Raw genomic sequence first — 19688 nt, 5'->3', positions numbered from 1 at the left:
TTCATATAGAGTTTCAGAAAACATTAACTTCCATTTTTGGTAAATTTTCTTTTATTCAGCATCTCACATATTGTAAGGTCAGCCGAGAGAAAGGAAGAATAGACCCAAAGTCAGGCGAGTAAGTTTATTGAACCTGCCGGCTGCTCCACCACAGACAGAGGAGGCAGCCCTGAGCTTACAAAGTGAGGGGTTTATATGGGGGAGAGAGACCCTGGGGTTGTTTGTTGGTTAACTTTGCCATATATTACCTTGTGACTTTTATGGTAGCAGCTAGATGAAGGAACTTACAGGAGGGTTTAGGTAAAGTTTGTGTATGCTTCCCACTACCTCCCCTGTGCGGTCCGGATGGTTTGTAATTGGGGTTTGCTTATCGCAGCAAGGTCTGATAAGTGAAGTCTGCTGGCTCCACTGGGGCACTTGGATAAGGGCTTAGAAACGTAAAGAGGCTTGGGGGAAGGGTGAACAGCACAGAGAAGGGTTGCAGGGCATTAAGACGAGGGGTGGGCAGTACGGAGGGGTTTTGGGGGGTGTCGGCAATACCAAGAAGCTTTTTTGGGGCGGTTTGTCCCTAACATATATAATCAGAAGATAATGTTTTATTTACTGCTTTGTTGAAGAAACAACTTGGTCACTAGTGAAGGGTAACATGTTGTGTGTTGCAAAATGTTTTTTTGCTAGTTTCCGATCCTTAAATTGAGCAGTGTATTATACTTAAGTAGTATGTCTAAAAACCTATATATGGTTTAAAGACTATTAAAATTGACACCTGTCTACCTACTCTACAACTTAAGAAATAGAATGGTACTGCTACCACAAGCCTGTGTTCTCTCCAATTGCATCCTCCTCCCTTCCTCTGTAGGTGTAACCCATGCCTGGCTGTGATGTTCAGTGTTCTCTTGCTTTTCTTTCTTTTTTTTTTAATCCACTGATAAAAGTATCCCTGAACAAGATATTGTTTATCTTTGGAAAGCTGAATAGCAGGCACAAACATAGCTATGTAAGGAAGGGGCCATATTGTCACTATTAGAGGAGGCTCTTGGGAGAAGTAAAACTAAACGAGATTTTAGCGTTATAGTGTGGCTTCTGGTTTACAAGAGCCACTTTTGGGGAAGGCAGTGTGCTGGGACACGTGTGACTCTTGGCAGACATAATGCCCATAATTAGGACATATGACATGACCAATATGAATCAGGAAAATCTGGTCAGGAATATGATCAGAGAGAGTGGGTTATTCAGAAGTAAATCAGGTCGGGCATGGTGGCTCACACCTGTAATCCCACACTTTGGGATGCCAAGGCAGGTGGATCACTTGAGGTCAGGAGTTCGAGACCAGCCTGGCCAACATGGTGAAACCCCGCCTCTACTAAAAATACAAAAATTAGCTGGGCGTGGTGGCACGCGCCAGTAGTCCCAGCTACTCAGGAGGCTGAGGCAGGAGAATCACTTGAACCTGGAAGGCGGAGATTGCAGTGAGCCAAGATCACCCCACTGCACTCCAGCCTGGGCAACAGAGTGAGACCCCATCTCAAAAAAAAAGTATATCAAAGCAGAACACTTAACACTTCTGGGAGCCTTCACATCATCTATTTTGTAGAATATAGAGGGGAGAATAGAAACTTTATCAGAACATGGTCAAAAAAAAAAGCCAAGCCCAGTTAAGAATCTGGGCCAGGTTTTTCTGGATATTTGGTCCTCAGGTTGAGAAGAGGTTACAAGAGCAGCAGAATTTTAATGATAAGCCTCAGTGACTTGGATCTGGGGCATAGCTGCTGTCCCAGGATCATCCTTTTTCTTCATCTTGGGTATTCCCATGGCCTCTTGTCTCTGTTGTGTCTCCTGCTTTCAATAAACCGTATCTTCTTCTTTCTTGTATATACTCTCCTTTAAGGGGAGCATATTTGTCAGATTTTTCTTCAGGAAAGTTATTATGGGAGATAATTTTCTTTGGAGACTTTGCATATCTAAAAATACCTTTATTCTACCCTCCTAATAGATCATTTGACTGGATATATAATTTTAGGTTGGAAATAATTTTCCTTCAGAATTTTGAAAACATTGTTCTGTTGCCTTATTTCTAGAATTACATATCTGTTTTAGGACCCTTCAAACTACCAAGTCATAGCCTTCTTTTCTGGGAATTTTTTTGGAATTATTTTCTGAATTTTCTTTTTTCCTTTTATTCTTTCTTTTTGGGTCTCTATCATTGATATGTTAGACCTCCGGGGCACAGTTTTTCTAATTTTCTGTTTTTGTCCTTTTTGTTTATTTTTTGAGAGATTTCTTCAAATTTAATTTTAATCTTTTTATTGAATTATGCATTTCTCCTATTGTACTTTAATCTACCGAATTTAGTTTTTTTCTAGAGCATCCTGTTTGTTCTCCTGCACACACCCCCTTTCTACCCCCCTCAATGAAAACAGTATTTTCCCTTACCTAAGACTAGTAAGAATTTTTTGAAGTATATTTTCCCCTGCATAGTAGTCATTATTTTTTCTTTTAGGTTGTCTTTTTTTCTTTTGTGTTAGTTTCTTCTTGGTTAGAGGCTTTCTTTAGATGTCTGATAATTCTTAGCTGTCCATATTTCATAATTGGAATAATTGAGAACTGGAGGCTCTGAACATGGGATTGCGGATCTCTGAATATGATCTCCATGGCCTTTTGTTGGAGAATCTCTGTATTTTTTGGTCAGATTGCCTAAACAACATCAAGTGTTGAGTGAGAGAGTTGAGGGAGCCAATTCCTTCTCAAATAGTTTTTGTCCTGGTCTTCCATATCTTAGCTTGTGAATTGTAAACCACAAGTTTAAAAAATCCTTTTCTAGCTGATCAGAAAAATATTATCCCCCCATGTTTTCATCTAGTAGTTTTATGGGCTTCTTTTTATATCTAACTCTCTTAATCCTCCACCAGTTTTGGTCTTTGAGGAAGGTCAAGTTGATCTAAGGGGTTAGCCTAGATGCTGTTGAAGTGCAGATCTGAGATTTGACCATGGTTTTACGTTCTTGAACTGAGGGGGCCCAGAATTTTAAATTGTTTGGTCTGAAATATCACTATCTACTGGGAGGTGGGTGTGGTGGGAATCTTGTTACAGTGTTTGTTAAGTGTATTATTGACTTTAAAGTGAGACATAATTATGACTCATAATTATTTTCCTTTCAGCATTATCTGCATACCAGAGGTACTACAGTTTACAGTCTGACTACTGGAAGGTTAGTGCACATTTGCATGCTGATTTCATGTTTGTGTTTTGGGCAGATTATTGCCCGTTATACTCAAAATGAATTGAGCTCTTGCTTTTTTTTTTTTTTTTTTTTTTTGTTAATTACTTAAAATATTGCTTCTAGGGGAAAGGTATTGGAAAAGGGTTGAGAGTATTTATGTTTGTGCTGTCTTGTATGACTCTCCTTGTATTTTATTAAGAATTAGATTCCTCTGACACATTTTACTGGTCAAATGTAATAGAAGTGTGATAAGTAAAAATCAAGCAAAACTAAACAAGTAACAATAACAAAATGATTCCTTGGTTTTCTTTTCTAAAGTTGGTACCTGGGAGTAAAAGCAGGCTGAAGACGTGTATATCAGGCTAAAATGGGAAGGTGTAATGGGAAAGTTATGATAAACTCTTTCTTGGTGTACTCTGTTTATAATTGGAGCTTTGAGGAGAGCTGAACCTAGTTTTTAGAAGACCTACCTAAATGAAAGACTGCATAGCAGTGAAACAATTAATCATCTACTTTCTTATCTTAATTTAAGCAGTGATTAAGCATGATCTTTTACATCATGTTTACTTTTAAGTTTATTGAGCAGTGAGGTTTTTTTTTTTTAAATCTGAATTGCTGTTTCAGATTTTTTGTGGATTTTATTTTTCTATTGGTTAATTTATCTTTCTTTTTGAAGTAGGTACTTATTCCAGTCTTATATAGACTGGCTTTGTCTGGGAAAGCCCTTCAACAGTCAGCCTATGCAGAGATTTTGAGAACACTGTGTAGAAGTTTTAGACATATATGTATATATTTTTTTCTTTTTTAAGTCTTTTGAAAATATCTTCTCTAATCTCTGGCTTATTTTTTTTTTTTAAAGCTTTATCAAAGTATAATTCACATGCTATAAAACTCAGCTGTTTTAACTATACAAATCAGTGATTTTTAGTAAATTTTCAGAGCTGTGCAGCTGATAGAGGCAGGAGGCAGACAAAGGTCTAGACAGATAGGGAAGGGTCCCTAGAGAATCACTGATCCACCCAGCCCACAGGTGTTTACACCAGATGTTTTGTGCAGATAAGGGAACCTGCACAGGGGGCTTGCCTGGGCATGCCTGCAGTGGACTGGAGGTCCACATGCATTGGGGGAATGGGGTGGAGCCACCAATAATTTACGCCTTATACAGGGGAGGATCCTGGCCTCTTCAACTCGTGTGCTGGGGGCCTGGTATTCAGTTTGTGAGGTGGAAACCTACTGGCAGGACCCCCTTTCTTTGCTGATAGCTTTCCTTTTGCTTAATAAATTTTGTCTTCCTCACCCTTCAATGTGTCTGCGTGCCTAATTCTTCCTGGTTGTGAGACAAAAATCCAGATTAGCTGAGCTAAGGGGCAAAAAATCCTGCATCACAGCCATCATCACAGTCTTATTTGTCTCCCTGGAATGAAACCTCACATATATCCCCAGCCCTGGCAACCACCAGTCTACTTTCTGTCTTTATATATTTGTCTTTTCTGGATATTTCGTATAAATGGAATCATATAATATATGGTCTTTTGTGGCTGGCTTCTTTAACAGCATATGTTTTCAAGGTTCATATATGTTGTAGCATGAATATTTTATTCTTTATTTCCTGATAATATAGTCACCCCTCAGTATCTGTGGGGGATTAGTTTCAGGACCCCTCATGGATACCAAAATCCATGGATACTCAAATTCCTTATATTAAATGATGAAGTATTTGTATTATCACCTCTACACATCCTCCCATATACTTTAAATCATTTCTAGATTACTTATAATACCTAATAAAATGTGAGTGCTATGTAATTGATTGCTGTACTGTATTGCTTTTTAGTTTGTATTTTTTTTTTTTATTGTTATTTTTTTCCTGAATATTTTTGATCCGCAGATGCGGAACCCACGGATACAAAGGTCTCACTGTATTCCATTGGATCAATATACCACAGTTTGTTTATCCTTTCATCAGTTGATGGGCATTTGGGTTGTTTCATTTTTTTTGGCTATTGTGAATAATACTGCTGTGAACATTTGTGTACAGGTTTTTGTGTGACATAATATTTTCAGTTTTCTTGGGTAGGTACTCAGAAATGGAATTGTTGGATTATAGGGTAAATCTGTGTTTAGCATTTTGGGAAACTGCCAAAAGTTTTTTTCCCTATGTCTGTACCATTTTACATCCCTGCCAGTAATGTGTGAGGGTTCCAGTTTCTCTGTATCCTACTCAACACTTGTAATTATCTACTTTTTGAGTGTACTGGTTTTTTAGTGTGCCTAGTGGGGTAGAAAATAAAGTTTTAAACTTTGATGAAGCCCAATTTATCAACTTTATAACACAACTTTTTATTGCTTGTGTTTTTGTTGTTGTACCTAAGAAATCTTTGCCTAACTCAAGGTCATGAAAACTTACTCCATAGTTTATTTAATCAGGTGCTTCAGTGCTTTGCTTTTACAGAGTGCTGCAGTAAATAGTCTAGTAAAAGTGTCTCTCTCTCTCTACATACATAGTTTTTTAGAGACAAGGTCTTGCTCTCTTGCACAGGGTGGAGTGCAGTGGTGCAATCAGAGCTCACTGCAGCCTTGAATTCCTGGGCTCAAGTGAATCCTCCTGCCTCAGCCTCTCGAGGAGCTGGGACTGCAGGTGCACACCACCATGCTCGGCTAATTTTTAAATGTTTTTTTTGCAGAGATAGAATCTCACTATATTACCCAGGCTGGTCTCAAACTCAATCACTGGCCTCAAGTAATTCTCCCACCTCGGCCTCCCAAAGTGCGATTACAGGTGTGAGCCACTGCACTTGGCCTGTTTTTTAATACTTTTGTTAGTGATTCTTTAGTATAGATTCCTTTAAAAGTGGGATCATTGTGTTGAAGGGTATTTAATCCTTTGGGATTGAACCATTTGCATTTATTTCAACAATGTATGCAAGTGCTTGTTTCTTTTTGGTCTTAATCAAGAACCTTTTTGTCAGCAGACTTGCCAGTTTGATAGGTGAGAAATGGTATTTTATTATAATTTAAATTTACATTTTCTTAGTTGTTAGTGAGATTGAAGTTTTTAAAAATTGAGGCATAAAGACTATTTGAATTTCTTTTTCTTTAAAATATTTGTTCATGTCTCTTGCCCTTTTTTTTATTAGGTCATTGTTTTACTGTTTTATGTAGCTATATAACATGTATTAGGCATATTTATCCTTTATCTGTGACATTAGTTGAAGCTACTGTTGCCCAATTTGAATTTGTTGTTTTGCTTTGTTTTTGTGTGTTTGTGTTTGCCTGTGCAGAAGTTTTCTATTTCTGTGTAGTCAGATTGATCAATCTTCTACATTGCCCTTACATTTTGAATCATAGGATGGGTTTTCTCCTCATTCCCAGGTGTTAGAGAAATTCGCTCACATTTTCTCTCAGTACTTGAATGGTTTAATATTTTACATTTAAATTTCTGATCCATTTGAGTTTTATCCTTGACTTAGTGTGAACAATATTTAAGATTATCTTTTTTCTTATGGCTAGTTATCCCAAAGATATATTTTTTAAAAATTCATTTTTTCCTCTATTGATTTGAGATGTTGCCTTAATTGTATACTAAATATTCATGTGCAGTTTTGTCTGTGCATTTTGTGGCATGTTTTGTTCATGAACTAATACAAAAGTATTTTACTAACAGATTTTGTAATATGTTTTAATGTATGATAGTGCTAGGGCACCCTTTCCCCACTGTTCTTGCTTCTAGGATTTTCCTGGCTGTCCTTGGTGGCTTGTTTTTCCAAATAAACTTTCTAATTAACTTGTCTAGCTTCACAAAAAATACCTCATAATTTATTTTCTGTAGTTTTTTGAGATATATTTAACATTATTTTAAGCATTTTTTGATATGATTTACATTATTTGAGATTTGACAACTTAAATAGTTGTAATAACCATTACCATAATGAAGATATAGAACATTTTCCATCACCCAAAGTGTTCCCTTGTGCCATTTTCCTGCTCTTGATCTCTGGTCCCAGGCAACCACTATATCTCCTAATGCTTTCATCCCTCTAGTTTTGTCTGTTCTGGAATATAATGTAATGGGGTTTAAACAGCATATATTCTTTTGTTTTTGATAGCTTTCATTTGGCATGCTTTTACTGAGATTCATCCATGTTGTGTGTATCAATAGTATGTTCTTTTTCATTGTTAAGTAGGATTTCATAGAATGGATATGCCACAGTTTTTCTGTTTATCAGTTGATAAGTATTTGGATTGTTTTCAGCTTTTGGTTATTATGAAAAAAGTGCTGTGAATGTTATTTGTCTTTGTGTGGACATAGATTTTCATTTGTCTTGGTATATATACCTGTGATTTCGGAGCGCTGAATTGCTTTGCAGTTTTAGGTTTAACTGTCAGACTTTTTCAAAGTGGTTATACCATTTTATATTCCAGCCAGCAATGAATGAGATTTCAGATGTTCCATATCTTCGTTAGCACTTGGTATTATCAGTCTTTTTAACTTTAGCCCATCTGCCCATTCTTGTTTTTTCTTCTCCTTTCTTGTTTTCTTTCTTTCCTCCTCAGTCTTTTTAACTTTAGCCCGTCTACCTATTCTCCTTCCCTTCCTCCCCTCCCTCCCTCCTCCCTTCTTCTTTCTTTTCTTTCCTTCTCTTCTTCCTTTCCTTCTTGTTGTTCTTCCTTATCTTCTTCTTCTTCATTGAGTGTTATGGGTTCTTTATATACTCTGGATAAATGCCCTTTGTCAGATATTTGTTTTGGAATTATTAGTCTCTGGTTCATCTTTTCATTTTCTTACTAGTGTCTTTTGAAGAGCAAATGTTTATTGTTTCAACGAGGTCCATTTAATTACTTTTTTTTTCTTTTACAGCTTGTGCTTTTTGTGCTAGGAAATCTTTGTGTATCCTAAGATCATAAAAGATTTCCTCACCTTTTAAATTCTGTTTTGGCCTGTGATACATTTCAAGTTGTTTATGATGTGAGATAGCATCAGTGGTCCCCCCCACCCCCCACCCCAATAGCTACCTAGTTTTTCCAGTGTTATTTGTTGAAAAGACTACACTTTCAAAATCTAGCATTTCCTCTTTGAAAAATATCAACATACAATTTAGTTTTCTGTCTGTTTCTAGATTCTCTATTCTGTTCCAGCCAAAATCATAGTTTTGTTTACTGTGTTCTTGAAATCAAGCAATGTAAGTTCCCTGTATTCTTTTTTTTCTTTCTTTCCTTTTCTTTTTGTTTTTTTGTTTTGTTTTGTTTTGTTTTTTTTGAGATGGAGTCTCTCTCTCGCCTAGGCTGGAGTGCAGTGGCACGATCTTGGCTCACTGCAACCTTCATCTCCCGGGTTCAAGTGATTCTCCTGCCTCAGCCTCCCCAGTAGCTGGAACTATAGGCCCGCGCCACCACGCCCGGCTAATGTTTTGCATTTTAGTAGAGACAGGGTTTCACCATGTTGGTCAGGATGGTCTCGATCTCCTGACCTCGTGATCCGCCTGCCTCGGCCTCCCAAAGTGCTGGGATTATAGGCATGAGCCACTGCCCGCGCCTGGCCCCAAGTTCCCTGTATTCTTTTTCAAAATTGCTTTGGTTTTTCTAGGTCTTTTGCCTTTGCATATAAAGTGCAGAAACGGTATAATCCAGTATAATTCTGCTAGGATTATATTGGAACTACATGTGTTAAGTTAGGAAGAATTTGTCATCAGTAATATTGCATTTGTTTGTTCGTGAACGTGGTGTATTTCACCCTCTATTTAGCCTTCTTTAAGACTCTACAGCAATACTTCATAGTTCTTATCACATATGTTTTATGTTTTTTTTTGATGCTATTGTGATTGGAGTGGTTGTAAAATTTCCAATTGTTTTATTGCTATTATATAGGAACATTATTGCATACTGATCTAGTATCCTACTGTCTTACTAAATTATATTGTTCTAGTCATGTTATTCTAGATAGGATTTTCTACATACATTATGCAGTCTGCAAGTAAAGAAAATTTTATTTTTTGTTTTCTTATTTATGGATGCCCGTTAGTTTTTTTTCTTGCTTTGTTGTACTGGCTAGGACCTCCCATACAATGTTGAATGGAAGGGGACATCCTTGTTTTGTTTCTCTGGGGGAAAGCATTACATTTTTACTGTTGAATGTGATACTAGCTGTAGGGTTTTTGTAGACTAATATTGAAGATGTTCCCTTCTGTTGCTAGTTTACTTGGAGGGCTCTTCCCTCTTCCCCCTACTTCATGTTTTTATAATGAATGGTGTGAGGATATAGGAGAAAACTCAGTTCCTCCTATACTCTCACAACACAGAACATTTCTGTAACAAAATGTGTGTGGGTTTTTGCCTGCATACCTGGCAAGCAATCAGTTCTGCAGTGGCTGCTGGTATCCTCTAATTCAGTTCAATTCTAACATTATCTACCTGGAGATGGTTTCAGATCCCACAGATTGAGAGCTAAGTCCCACAAGACTACCCCCACTTCAGATGCCATTGCAGGCCTCCAGAACTTTTGACTGACTGGCTATATAAATCGGGGTTCCCATGACCCACTCCTTGGTTCCATTAATTTGCCAGAGTGGCACAGACCTCAGCAAACAGTTAGGTTTACTGTTTTATTATAACGGGTACAGATGAAGAGATGCATAGGATGAGGTCATGTGAGAAGTGGCATGGAGCCTCCATGCCCTCTCTGGGCATGTCACCCTCTAGGGACTTCCGCTTGTGCAGCTATCCAGAAGCTCTCCAAACCCTGTCCTTTTGGGTTTTTTATGGAGGCATTATTACGTAGGCATGACTGATTGAATCATTGGCTACTGGTGATCAGCTTAACCTTCAGTCCCTTTCCTCTACCCAGAGATTGGAGAATGGGGCTGAAAAGTCCCAACGCTCTAATCATGCTTTGCTCTTTGCTGTGACCAGCCCCCATCCTGAAGCTACATAGGGGACTGCCTGCCCTGAGTTATCTTGTTAGCATAAAAGAGACACTCAGGGCTGGGCGCGGTAGCTCACCCAGTAAGTAATCCCAGCACTTTGGGAGGCCGAGGTGGGCAGGTCACCTGAGGTCAGGAGTTTGAGACCAGCCTGGCCAACATGGTGAAACCTCATCTCCGCTAAAAATACAAAAATTAGCCGGGCGTGGTAGTGCTTCCTTGTAATCCCAGCTACTGGGGAGGCTGAGGCAGAGAATCGCTTGAACCCAGGAGGCAGAGGTTGCAGTGAGCCAAGATCATGCCACTGCACTCCAGCCTGGGCAAGAGAGTCTAAAGTAAATAAACAAAACTGACCTTTTTCTTATTTTTTTTTTTTCCACTTTAAGAAAAGAAAGAAAAGGTTTTGAATTCTGGAAGCAATGCCTATCTGAATAGAACCATTGATTAAACGTTATGGTAACATGGGAGGATGGAGAACAGTGTTTCAGTTTGAAAAACTAGTTGGTCTGTTATAAGATATGCAGGATGTGTATTTTTTTTGTACATTGATTGATTAAAGTATTTGTGGGTACAGTTTTTTAAAATAGTGATCAATTCATTATTTTTTTATAACCCTAATTTTATAAAGGGTTTGATAGAGTTGTGCTAAAATTTAGTTTGGGACACCGAAAAAAATTGATTATTAAATTTAACATACATACTATCTATATGAATGTAAATATCAGAGGGCTTTATAATATTACTGCTGAAGAATATCACATAGTATTAGGTTGGCGCAAAAGTGATTATGGTTTTTGCCATTACTGCAGTTACTTTTGCACCTAATATTTCAGTTTGTTGAAGAGATTAATTCACATTTTTTTGGTATGCTAATTATAGATAATTCTTATCCTTAAAACAGTTTCACTAAAAAGTTATAAATAATACTGTTTTACTGCCTGATTCAGCATATGCTTGAAAATTGTATTGTATTTCTTACCGGCCCTGAATTTGTGCTGGCTGTATTTTCCTAATTGGGCCTGATTGGTAAGGCTTTCTTCTGTACGGTTTTATTTTTTCATCAGTATTGTACTGGTGTGGGATTATGGGTTAATGTCAGGTAGGAGAGAACTGTTGAAGAGAGAATTTTTGTAATAGGAGAACTCAAGGTTCTTCTAATTCAGATTTGTTTTTTGAATTCAGAAATATATTCAGTATTTAAATATATCAGTCTGGAAGTGCTTCATAATATGAAAATATTTAGAACCTATAAGGAAGACAGAACTATAATTAATATTTCAACAAGTTTATTGTTTAACCTGAATGTTTTTAAAAAGCCTAACTTTTTTGCTTAGAAGAGACCCAAGAGAGTGAGCTCTTTTAAAGTTAAAAAGCAGTATATTTTGGAATACGGATTAGATTCTTTGGAAATTTTACGAGTTTAGAAGCAGAACACATCTTAGAAATTATTATCTAATTCCTTTACTTTATGGACTAGACATCGTGCATCCCGGTGATGAAGGAAGCCCCCCAAGTCAGCACAAATAGGTAGTGGATAAACTAGTGGAATCTGTGCTCGTTTTCTTACTTTCCGGTGGCTTTTTCTGTTATACAGTTCAGGCTAGTCTGGCTTTTACATTTGTTGACAGGGTCTCTTTTGACAATACAGAGATGAATAAGATAGTTCCTGCTCTCCCTTATTTATTTATTTATTTATTTATTTATTTATTTATTTATTATACTTTAAGTTTTAGGGTACATGTGCACAACGTGCAGGTTAGTTACATATGTATACATGTGCCATGTTGGTGTGCTGCACCCATTAACTCGTCATTTAACATTAGGTATATCTCCTAATGCTATCCCTCCCCTCTCCCCCCACCCCACAACAGGCCCCAGTGTGTGATGTTCCCCTTCCTGTGTCCATGTGTTCTCATTGTTCAATTCCCACCTATGAGTGAGAACATGCGGTGTTTGGTTTTTTGTCCTTGGGATAGTTTGCTGAGAATGATGGTTTCCAGCTTCATCCATATCCCTACAAAGGACATGAACTCATTTTTCATGGCTTCTTAGCATTCCATGGTGTATATGTGCCAAATTTTCTTAATCCAGTCTATCATTGTTGGACATTTGGGTTGGTTCCAAGTCTTTGCTATTGTGAATAGTGCCACAATAAACATATGTGTGCATGTGTCTTTATAGCAGCATGATTTATAATCCTTTGGGTATATACTCAGTAATGGGATTGCTGGGTCAACTGGTATTTCTAGTTCTAGATCCCTGAGGAATCGCCACACTGACTTCCACAATGGTTGAACTAGTTTGCAGTCCCACCAACAGTGTAAGTGTTCCTGTTTCTCCACATCTTCTCCAGCACCTGTTGTTTCCTGACTTTTCAATGATCGCCATTCTAACTGGTGTGAGAATGGTATCTCATTGTGGTTTTGATTTGCATTTCTCTGATGGCCAGTGATGATGAGCATTTTTTCATGTGTCTTTTGGCTGCATAAATGTCTTCTTTTGAGAAGTGTCTGTTCATATCCTTTGCTCACTTGTTGATGGGGTTGTTTTTTTCTTGTAAATTTGTTTGAGTTCATTGTAGATTCTGGATATTAGCCCTTTGTCACATGAGTAGGTTGCGAAAATTTTCTCCCATTCTATAGGTTGTCTGTTCACTCTGATGGTAGTTTCTTTTGCTGTGCAGAAGCTCTTTAGTTTAATTAGATCCCATTTGTCAATTTTGGCTGTTGCCATTGCTTTTGGTGTTTTAGACATGAAGTCCTTGCCCATGCCTATGTCCTGAATGGTATTGCCTAGGTTTTCTTCTACGGTTTTTATGGTTTTAGGTCTAACATTTAGATCTTTAATCCATCTTGAATTAATTTTTGTATAAGGTGTAAGGAAGGGATCCAGTTTCAGCTTTCTACATATGGCTAGCCAGTTTTCCCAGCACCATTTATTAAATAGGGAATCATTTCCCCATTTCTTGTTTTTGTCAGGTTTGTCAAAGATCAGATGGTTGTAGATAAGTGGCATTATTTCTGAGGCCTCTGTTCTGTTCCATTGGTCTGTATCTCTGTTTTGGTACCAGTACCATGCTGTTTTGGTTACTGTAGCCTTGTAGTATAGTTTGAAGTCAGATAGTGTGATGCCTCCAGCTTTGTTCTTTCGGCTTAGGATTGACTTGGCAACGCGGGTCTTTTTCGGTTCCATATGAACTTTAAAGTAGTTTTTTCCAATTCTGTGAAGAAAGTCATTGGTAGCTTAATGGGGATGGCATTGAATCTATAAATTACCTTGGGCAGTATGGCCATTTTCACGATATTGATTCTTCCTACCCATGAGCATGGAATGTTCTTCCATTTGTTTGTGTCTTCTTTTATTTCATTGAGCAGTGGTTTGTAGTTCTCCTTGAAGAGGTCCTTCACATCCCTTGTAAGTTGGATTCCTGGGTATTTTATTCTCTTTGAAGCAATTGTGAATGGGAGTTCACTCATGATTTGACTGTTTGTCTGTTATTGGTGTATAAGAATGCTTGTGATTTTTGCACATTGATTTTGTATCCTGAGACTTTGCTGAAGTTGCCCATCAGCTTAAGGAGATTTTGGGCTGAGACGATGGGGTTTTCTAGATATACAATCATGTCATCTGCAAACAGGGACACTTTGACTTCCTCTTGTCCTAATTGAATACCCTTTATTTCCTTCTCCTGCCTGATTGCCATGGCCAGAACTTCCAACACTATGTTGAATAGGAGTGGTGAGAGAGGGCATCCCTGTTTTTTGTCAGTTTTTAAAGGGAATGTTTCCAGTTTTTTCCGTTCAGTATGATATTGGCTGTGGGTTTGTCATAGATCGCTCTTACTATTTTGAGATATGTCCTATCAGTACCGAATTTATTGAGAGTTTTTAGCATGAAGGGTTGTTGAATTTTGTCAAAGGCCTTTTCTGCATCTATTGAGATAATCATGTGGTTTTTGTCATTGGTTCTGTTTATATGCTGGATTACGTTTACTCATTTACGTATGTTGAACCAGCCTTGCATCCCAGGGATGAAGCCCACTTGGTCATGGTGGGTAAGCTTTTTGATGTGCTGCTGGATTCGGTTTGCCAGTATTTTATTGAGGATTTTTGCATCGATGTTCATCAGGGATATTGGTCTAAAATTCTCTTTTTTTGTTGTGTCTCTGCCAGGCTTTGGTATCAGGATGATGCTGGCCTCATAAAATGAGTTAGGGAGGATTCCCTCTTTTTCTGTTGATTGGAATAGTTTCAGAAGGAATGGTACCAGCTCCTCCTTGTACCTCTGGTAGAATTCGGCTGTGAATCCATCTGGTCCTGGACTTTTTTTGGTTGGTAAGCTATGAATTATTGCCTCAATTTCAGAGCCTTTTATTGGTCTATTCAGAGATTCAACTTCTTCCTGGTTTAGTCTTGGGAGGGTGTATGTGTCCAGGAATTTATCCATTTCTTGTAGATTTTCTAGTTCATTTGCGTAGAGGTGTTCATAGTATTCTCTGATGGTAGTTTGTATTTCTGTGGGATTGGTGGTGATATTCCCTTTATCATTTTTTATTGCATCTATTTTATTTTTCTCTTCTTCTTTATTAGTCTTGCTAGCGGTCTATCAGTTTTGTTGATCTTTTCAAAAAACCAGCTCCTGGATTCATTGATTTTTTTTGAAGGGTTTTTTGTGTGTCTATTTCCTTCAGTTCTGCTCTGGTCTTAATTATTTCTTGCCTTCTGCTAGCTTTTGAATGTGTTTGCTCTTGCTTCTCTAGTTCTTTTAATTGTGATGTTAGGATGTCAATTTTAGATCTTTCCTGCTGTCTCTTGTGGGCATTTAGTGCTATTAATTTCCCTCTACACACTGCTTTGAATGTGTCCCGGAGATTCTGGTATGTTGTGTCTTTGTTCTCATTGGTTTCAAAGAACATCTTTATTTCTGCCTTCATTTCATTATGTACCCAGTAGTCATTCAGGAGCAGGTTGTTCAGTTTCCATGTAGTTGAGTGGTTTTGAGTGAGTTTCTTAATCCTGAGTTCTAGTTTGATTGCACTGTGGTCTGAGAGACAGTTTGTTATAATTTCTGTTCTTTTACATTTGCTGAGGATTGCTTTACTTCCAACTATGTGGTCAGTTTTGGAAGAAGTGTGGTGAGGTGCTGAGAAGAATGTATATTCTGTTGATTTGGGGTGGAGAGTTCTGTAGATGTCTGTTAGGTCCGCTTGGTGCAGAGCTGAGTTCAATTCCTGGATATCCTTGTTAACTTTCTGTCTCGTTGATCTGGCTAATATTGACAGTGGGGTGTTAAAGTCTCCCATTATTATTGTGAGGGAGTCTAAGTCTCTTTGTAGGTTTCTAAGGACTTGCTTTATGAATCTGGGTCCTCCTGTATTGGGTGCATATATATTTAGGATAGTTAGCTCTTCTTGTTGAATTGATCCCTTTACCATTATGTAATGGCCTTCTTTGTCTCTTTTTATCTTTGTTGGTTTAAAGTCTGTTTTATCAGAGACTAGGATTGCAACCCCTGCCTTTTTTGGTTTTCCATTTGCTTGGTAGATCTTCCTCTATCCCTTTATTTTGAGGCTGTGTGTGTCTCTGCACGTGAGATGGGTTTCCTGAATACAGCACACTTAGGTGTCTTGACCCTTTATCCAGTTTGCCAGTCTGTGTCTTTTAATTGGAGCATTTAGCCCATTTACATTTAAGGTTAATATTATTATGTGTGAATTTGATCCTGTCATTATGATGTTAGCTGGTTATTTTGCTCATTAGTTGATGCAGTTTCTTCCTAGCCTTGATGGTCTTTACAATTTGGCATGTTTTTGCAGTGGCTGGTACCGGTTGTTCCTTTCCATGTTTAGTGCTTCCTTCAGGAGCTCTTTTAGGGCAGGCCTGGTTGTGACAAAATCTCTCAGCATTTGCTTGTCTGTAAAGTATTTTATTTCTCCTTCACTTATGAAGCTTAGTTTGGCTGGATATGAAATTCTGGATTGAAAATTCTTTTCTTTAAGAATGTTGAACATTGGCCCCCACTCTCTTCTAGCTTGTAGAGTTTCTGCTGAGAGATCAGCTGTTAGTCTGATGGGCTTCCCTTTGTGGGTAACCTGACCTTTCTCTCTGGCTGCCCTTAACATTTTTTCCTTCATTTCAACTTTGGTGAATCTGACAATTATGTTTCTTGGAGTTGATCTTCTCGAGGAGTATCTTTGTGGCATTCTCTGTATTTCCTGAATTTGAATGTTGGCCTGCCTTGCTAGATTGGGGAAGTTCTCCTGGATAATACACTGCAGAGTGTTTTCTAACTTGGTTCCATTCTCCCCGTCACTTTCAGGTACACTAATCAGACGTAGATTTGGTCTTTTCACATAGTCCCATATTTCTTGGAGGCATTGTTCATTTCTTTTTATTCTTTTTTCTCTAAACTTCTCTTCTCGCTTCATTTCATTCATTTGATCTTCCATCACTGATACCCTTTCTTCCAGTTGATTGAATCGGCTACTGAGGCTTGTGCATTTGTCACATAGTTCTCGTGCCTTGGTTTTCAGCTCCATCAGGTCCTTTAAGGACTTCTCTGCATTGGTTATTCTAGTTAGCCATTCATCTAATTTTTTTTTCAAGGCTTTTAACTTCTTTGCCATGGGTTCGAACTTCCTCCTTTAGCTCAGAGTAGTTTGATCATCTGAAGCCTTCTTCTCTCAACTTGTCAAAGTCATTCTCCGTCCAGCTTTGTTCCGTTGCTGGTGAGGAGCTGCGTTCCTTTGGGGGAGGAGGGGTGCTCTGATTTTTAGAGTTTCCGGTTTTTCTGCTCTGTTTTTTTCCCCATCTTTGTGGTTTTATCTACCTTTAGTCTTTGATGATGGTGACATACAGATGGGGTTTTGGTGTGGATGTCCTTTCTGTTTGTTAGTTTTTCTTCTAACAGTCAGGGCCCTCAGTTGCAGGTCTGTTGGAGTTTGCTGGATGTCCACTCCAGACCCTGTTTGCCTGGGTATCAGCAGCGGAGGCTGCAGAACAGCAGATACTGGTGAACAGCAAATGTTGCTGCCTGATCGTTCCTCTGGAAGTTTTGTCTCAGAGTACCCGTCCGTGTGAGGTGTCAGTCTGCCCCTGCTGGGTGGTGCCTCCCAGTTAGGCTACTCCGGGGTCAGGGACCCACTTGAGGAGGCAGTCTGTCCGTTTTCAGATCTGCAGCTGCGTGCTGGGAGAACCACTGCTCTCTTCAAAGCTGTCAGACAGGGACATTTAAGTCTGCAGAGGATTCTGCTGCCTTTTGTTTGCCTGTGCCCTGCCCCCAGAGGTGGAGTCTACAGAGGCAGGCAGGCCTCCTTGAGCTGTGGTGGGTTCTACCCATTTTGAGCTTCCAGGTGGCTTTGTTTACCTGGGCAATGGTGGGCACCCCTCCCCCAGCCTAGCTGCTGCCTTGCAGATTGATCTCAGACTGCTGTGCTAGCAACGAGTGAGGCTCCATGGGCTTAGGACCCTCCGAGCCAGGCGCAGGATATAATCTGGTGTGCCGTTTGCTAAGACCGTTGGAAAAGCGCAGTATTAGGGTGGGAGTGACCTGATTTTCCAGGTGCCATCTGTCACCCCTTTCTTTGTCTAGGAAAGGGAATTCCCTGACTCCTTGCACTTCCCGGGTGAGGCGATGCCTCGCCCTGCTTCGGCTCAGGCTCGGTGGGCTGCACCCACTGTCCTGCACCCACTTTCCGACACTCCCCAGTGAGATGAACCCAGTACCTCAGTTGGAAATGTAGAAATCACCCGTCTTCTGTGTCTCTCACAGTGGGAGCTGCAGACTGGAGCTGTTCCTATTCAGCCATCTTGGCTCCACCCGCTCTCCCAGATTTCTGTGAGGAGGATACACGTAAACATAGTAAGTTTTTGTTAAGTAATATATTGGAGGTGTTGAGGGCTGTGCCAGAGGCAGAAGTGCACATGCTTTGTTTAAGGGGTTTGGGAACGTCTGAGTGGGGGTTAGGAAAGACTTTACAGAAAAGATGAAACTTCAGGGAAGGATTAATGGGAGTTTTCAAGATAAAAGACCTGGTCAAGTTTTCAAAGAAGAGAAATGAGAGAGCAGTGCATAGCAGTACAATAGGTGTTTCGGAAACTCCCACGTTCTTGGTCTAAAGCAGAGGTCCACAGACTTTTTCTTACAGGGCAAAATAGTACATATTTTAGGTTTTGTGGACCAAGAGGCAAAATCAGATAATATATAGGTGCTTAGATAATCTTTTATATAAAAATCATTTTTAGCTCCCAGGCCTTAAAAAAAGGATTTGGCTGGGAATAGTTTATAGACCACTGTCTTAGAGACTGTCATGATTGTTGGGCGTTACAGGACTCAAACTGGGGAAAAGGAAGGCAAAGGCCGGATCATAAATGCGTTTGCAACAGTTAGCACTGTTTTGAAATCTTAGATTTGTCCATATCTTGTGAAATATGGTAGTGCTGGATATCAGATAAAGTTAAATAAAACACAATTATTTTTTAGGGGTCGGATTGGGATTGCATTGACTTTGTATTTTAAAAACAAACTGTTGCTGGCCACAGTGTCTCATGCCTGTAATCCCAGCGCTTTGGGATGCCAAAGTGGGCGGATCACCTGAAGTCAGGAGTTCAAGACCAGCCTGGTTAACATGGTGAAACCCCGTTTCTACTAAAAATACAAAAAAATTAGCCCAGCGTGGTGGCGCGCGCTTGTAATCCCAGCTACTCGGGAGGCTGAGGGAGGCTGAGGCAGGAGAATCGCTGGAACCCTGGAGGTGGAGGTAGCAGTGGGCCGAGATTGTGCCATTGCACTCCAGCTTGGGCAACAAGAGCGAAACTCTGTCTCAAAACATAAATAAATAAATAAATAAATAAATAAATAAATAAATAAATAAATAAATGCTATCATCTTTTGTCAGTAAAGTTTTATAACTTCCTCACAAAGTTCTCGTGCTTCTTTAAATAATGTATTTTACATCCTACACTTCTATTGCTGTTATACATGCCATTTTAATTTTATTTTTTATCTCTGCTGGTATATAGAACTGCAGTTGACTTATGTGTTAAACTTAACAAGCAACTTCACTAACTTTTACTAATTTGGGTAATTTGACTATGTAACTTTGGATTTTCTCTGTAGACTATCCTACCTTTGTGATTAGTGACAATTTTGTTTCTTCTGTTATCAGTATTGTAAACATTTCATTTAAAGTGTTTGGAATGTTCTCATCTTGTATTTTCTGAAATAGTAAATATTTTAGGTTTTGTGGATCAAGATATAATCTTGTAAAAGTGGTTTCCTACATGTTTGATAAAACCAACCTGTTAAACTCTGGGATTGGTAATATGTCTTTGTGGGAAGATTTTATACTGCTGGTTTTATTAGTTACCAGTTACTTTTTTAGGTTGTAAATCTCTGCTACATTTGTTTATGGTCACATATACCTATAGTTAGGTCCTTAATTAATTTCTGATTCTTAGTTGTGCCTTCTGTTTTCTTCCTTGCTTCAAAGTTTTGTAAATTTTAATAGTAATTTCAAATAATACAATTTTGACATTGTTAATCATCTCTAG

General features: G+C 38.8%; 1 protein-coding gene across 12 annotated transcripts in view; it reads left to right on the top strand.

Moving 5' to 3' along the window:
* KDM6A (lysine demethylase 6A) overlaps positions 1-19688 on the top strand; it is a 238229-nt gene that overhangs the window by 100085 nt on the left and 118456 nt on the right. For 11 of the 12 annotated variants that reach the window (XR_004028808.1, XM_012499008.2, XM_004092433.3 and 8 more), the window contains exon 4: positions 3159-3208. Coding sequence is in view for 9 of the 12 variants with exons in the window: in XM_004092433.3 (XP_004092481.1) it covers positions 3159-3208 (50 nt within the window). In the remaining 3 variants the exon portion in view is untranslated. Of the gene's footprint in view, positions 1-3156; positions 3209-19688 lie in introns of those variants that run through there. The other variant, XM_030807658.1, reaches the window with a different exon arrangement.

This window comes from Nomascus leucogenys, chromosome X (assembly GCF_006542625.1).
Source record: "Nomascus leucogenys isolate Asia chromosome X, Asia_NLE_v1, whole genome shotgun sequence".
Lineage (NCBI taxonomy): Eukaryota > Metazoa > Chordata > Mammalia > Primates > Hylobatidae > Nomascus > Nomascus leucogenys.
This window is presented reverse-complemented; position numbering and strand designations above follow the sequence as displayed.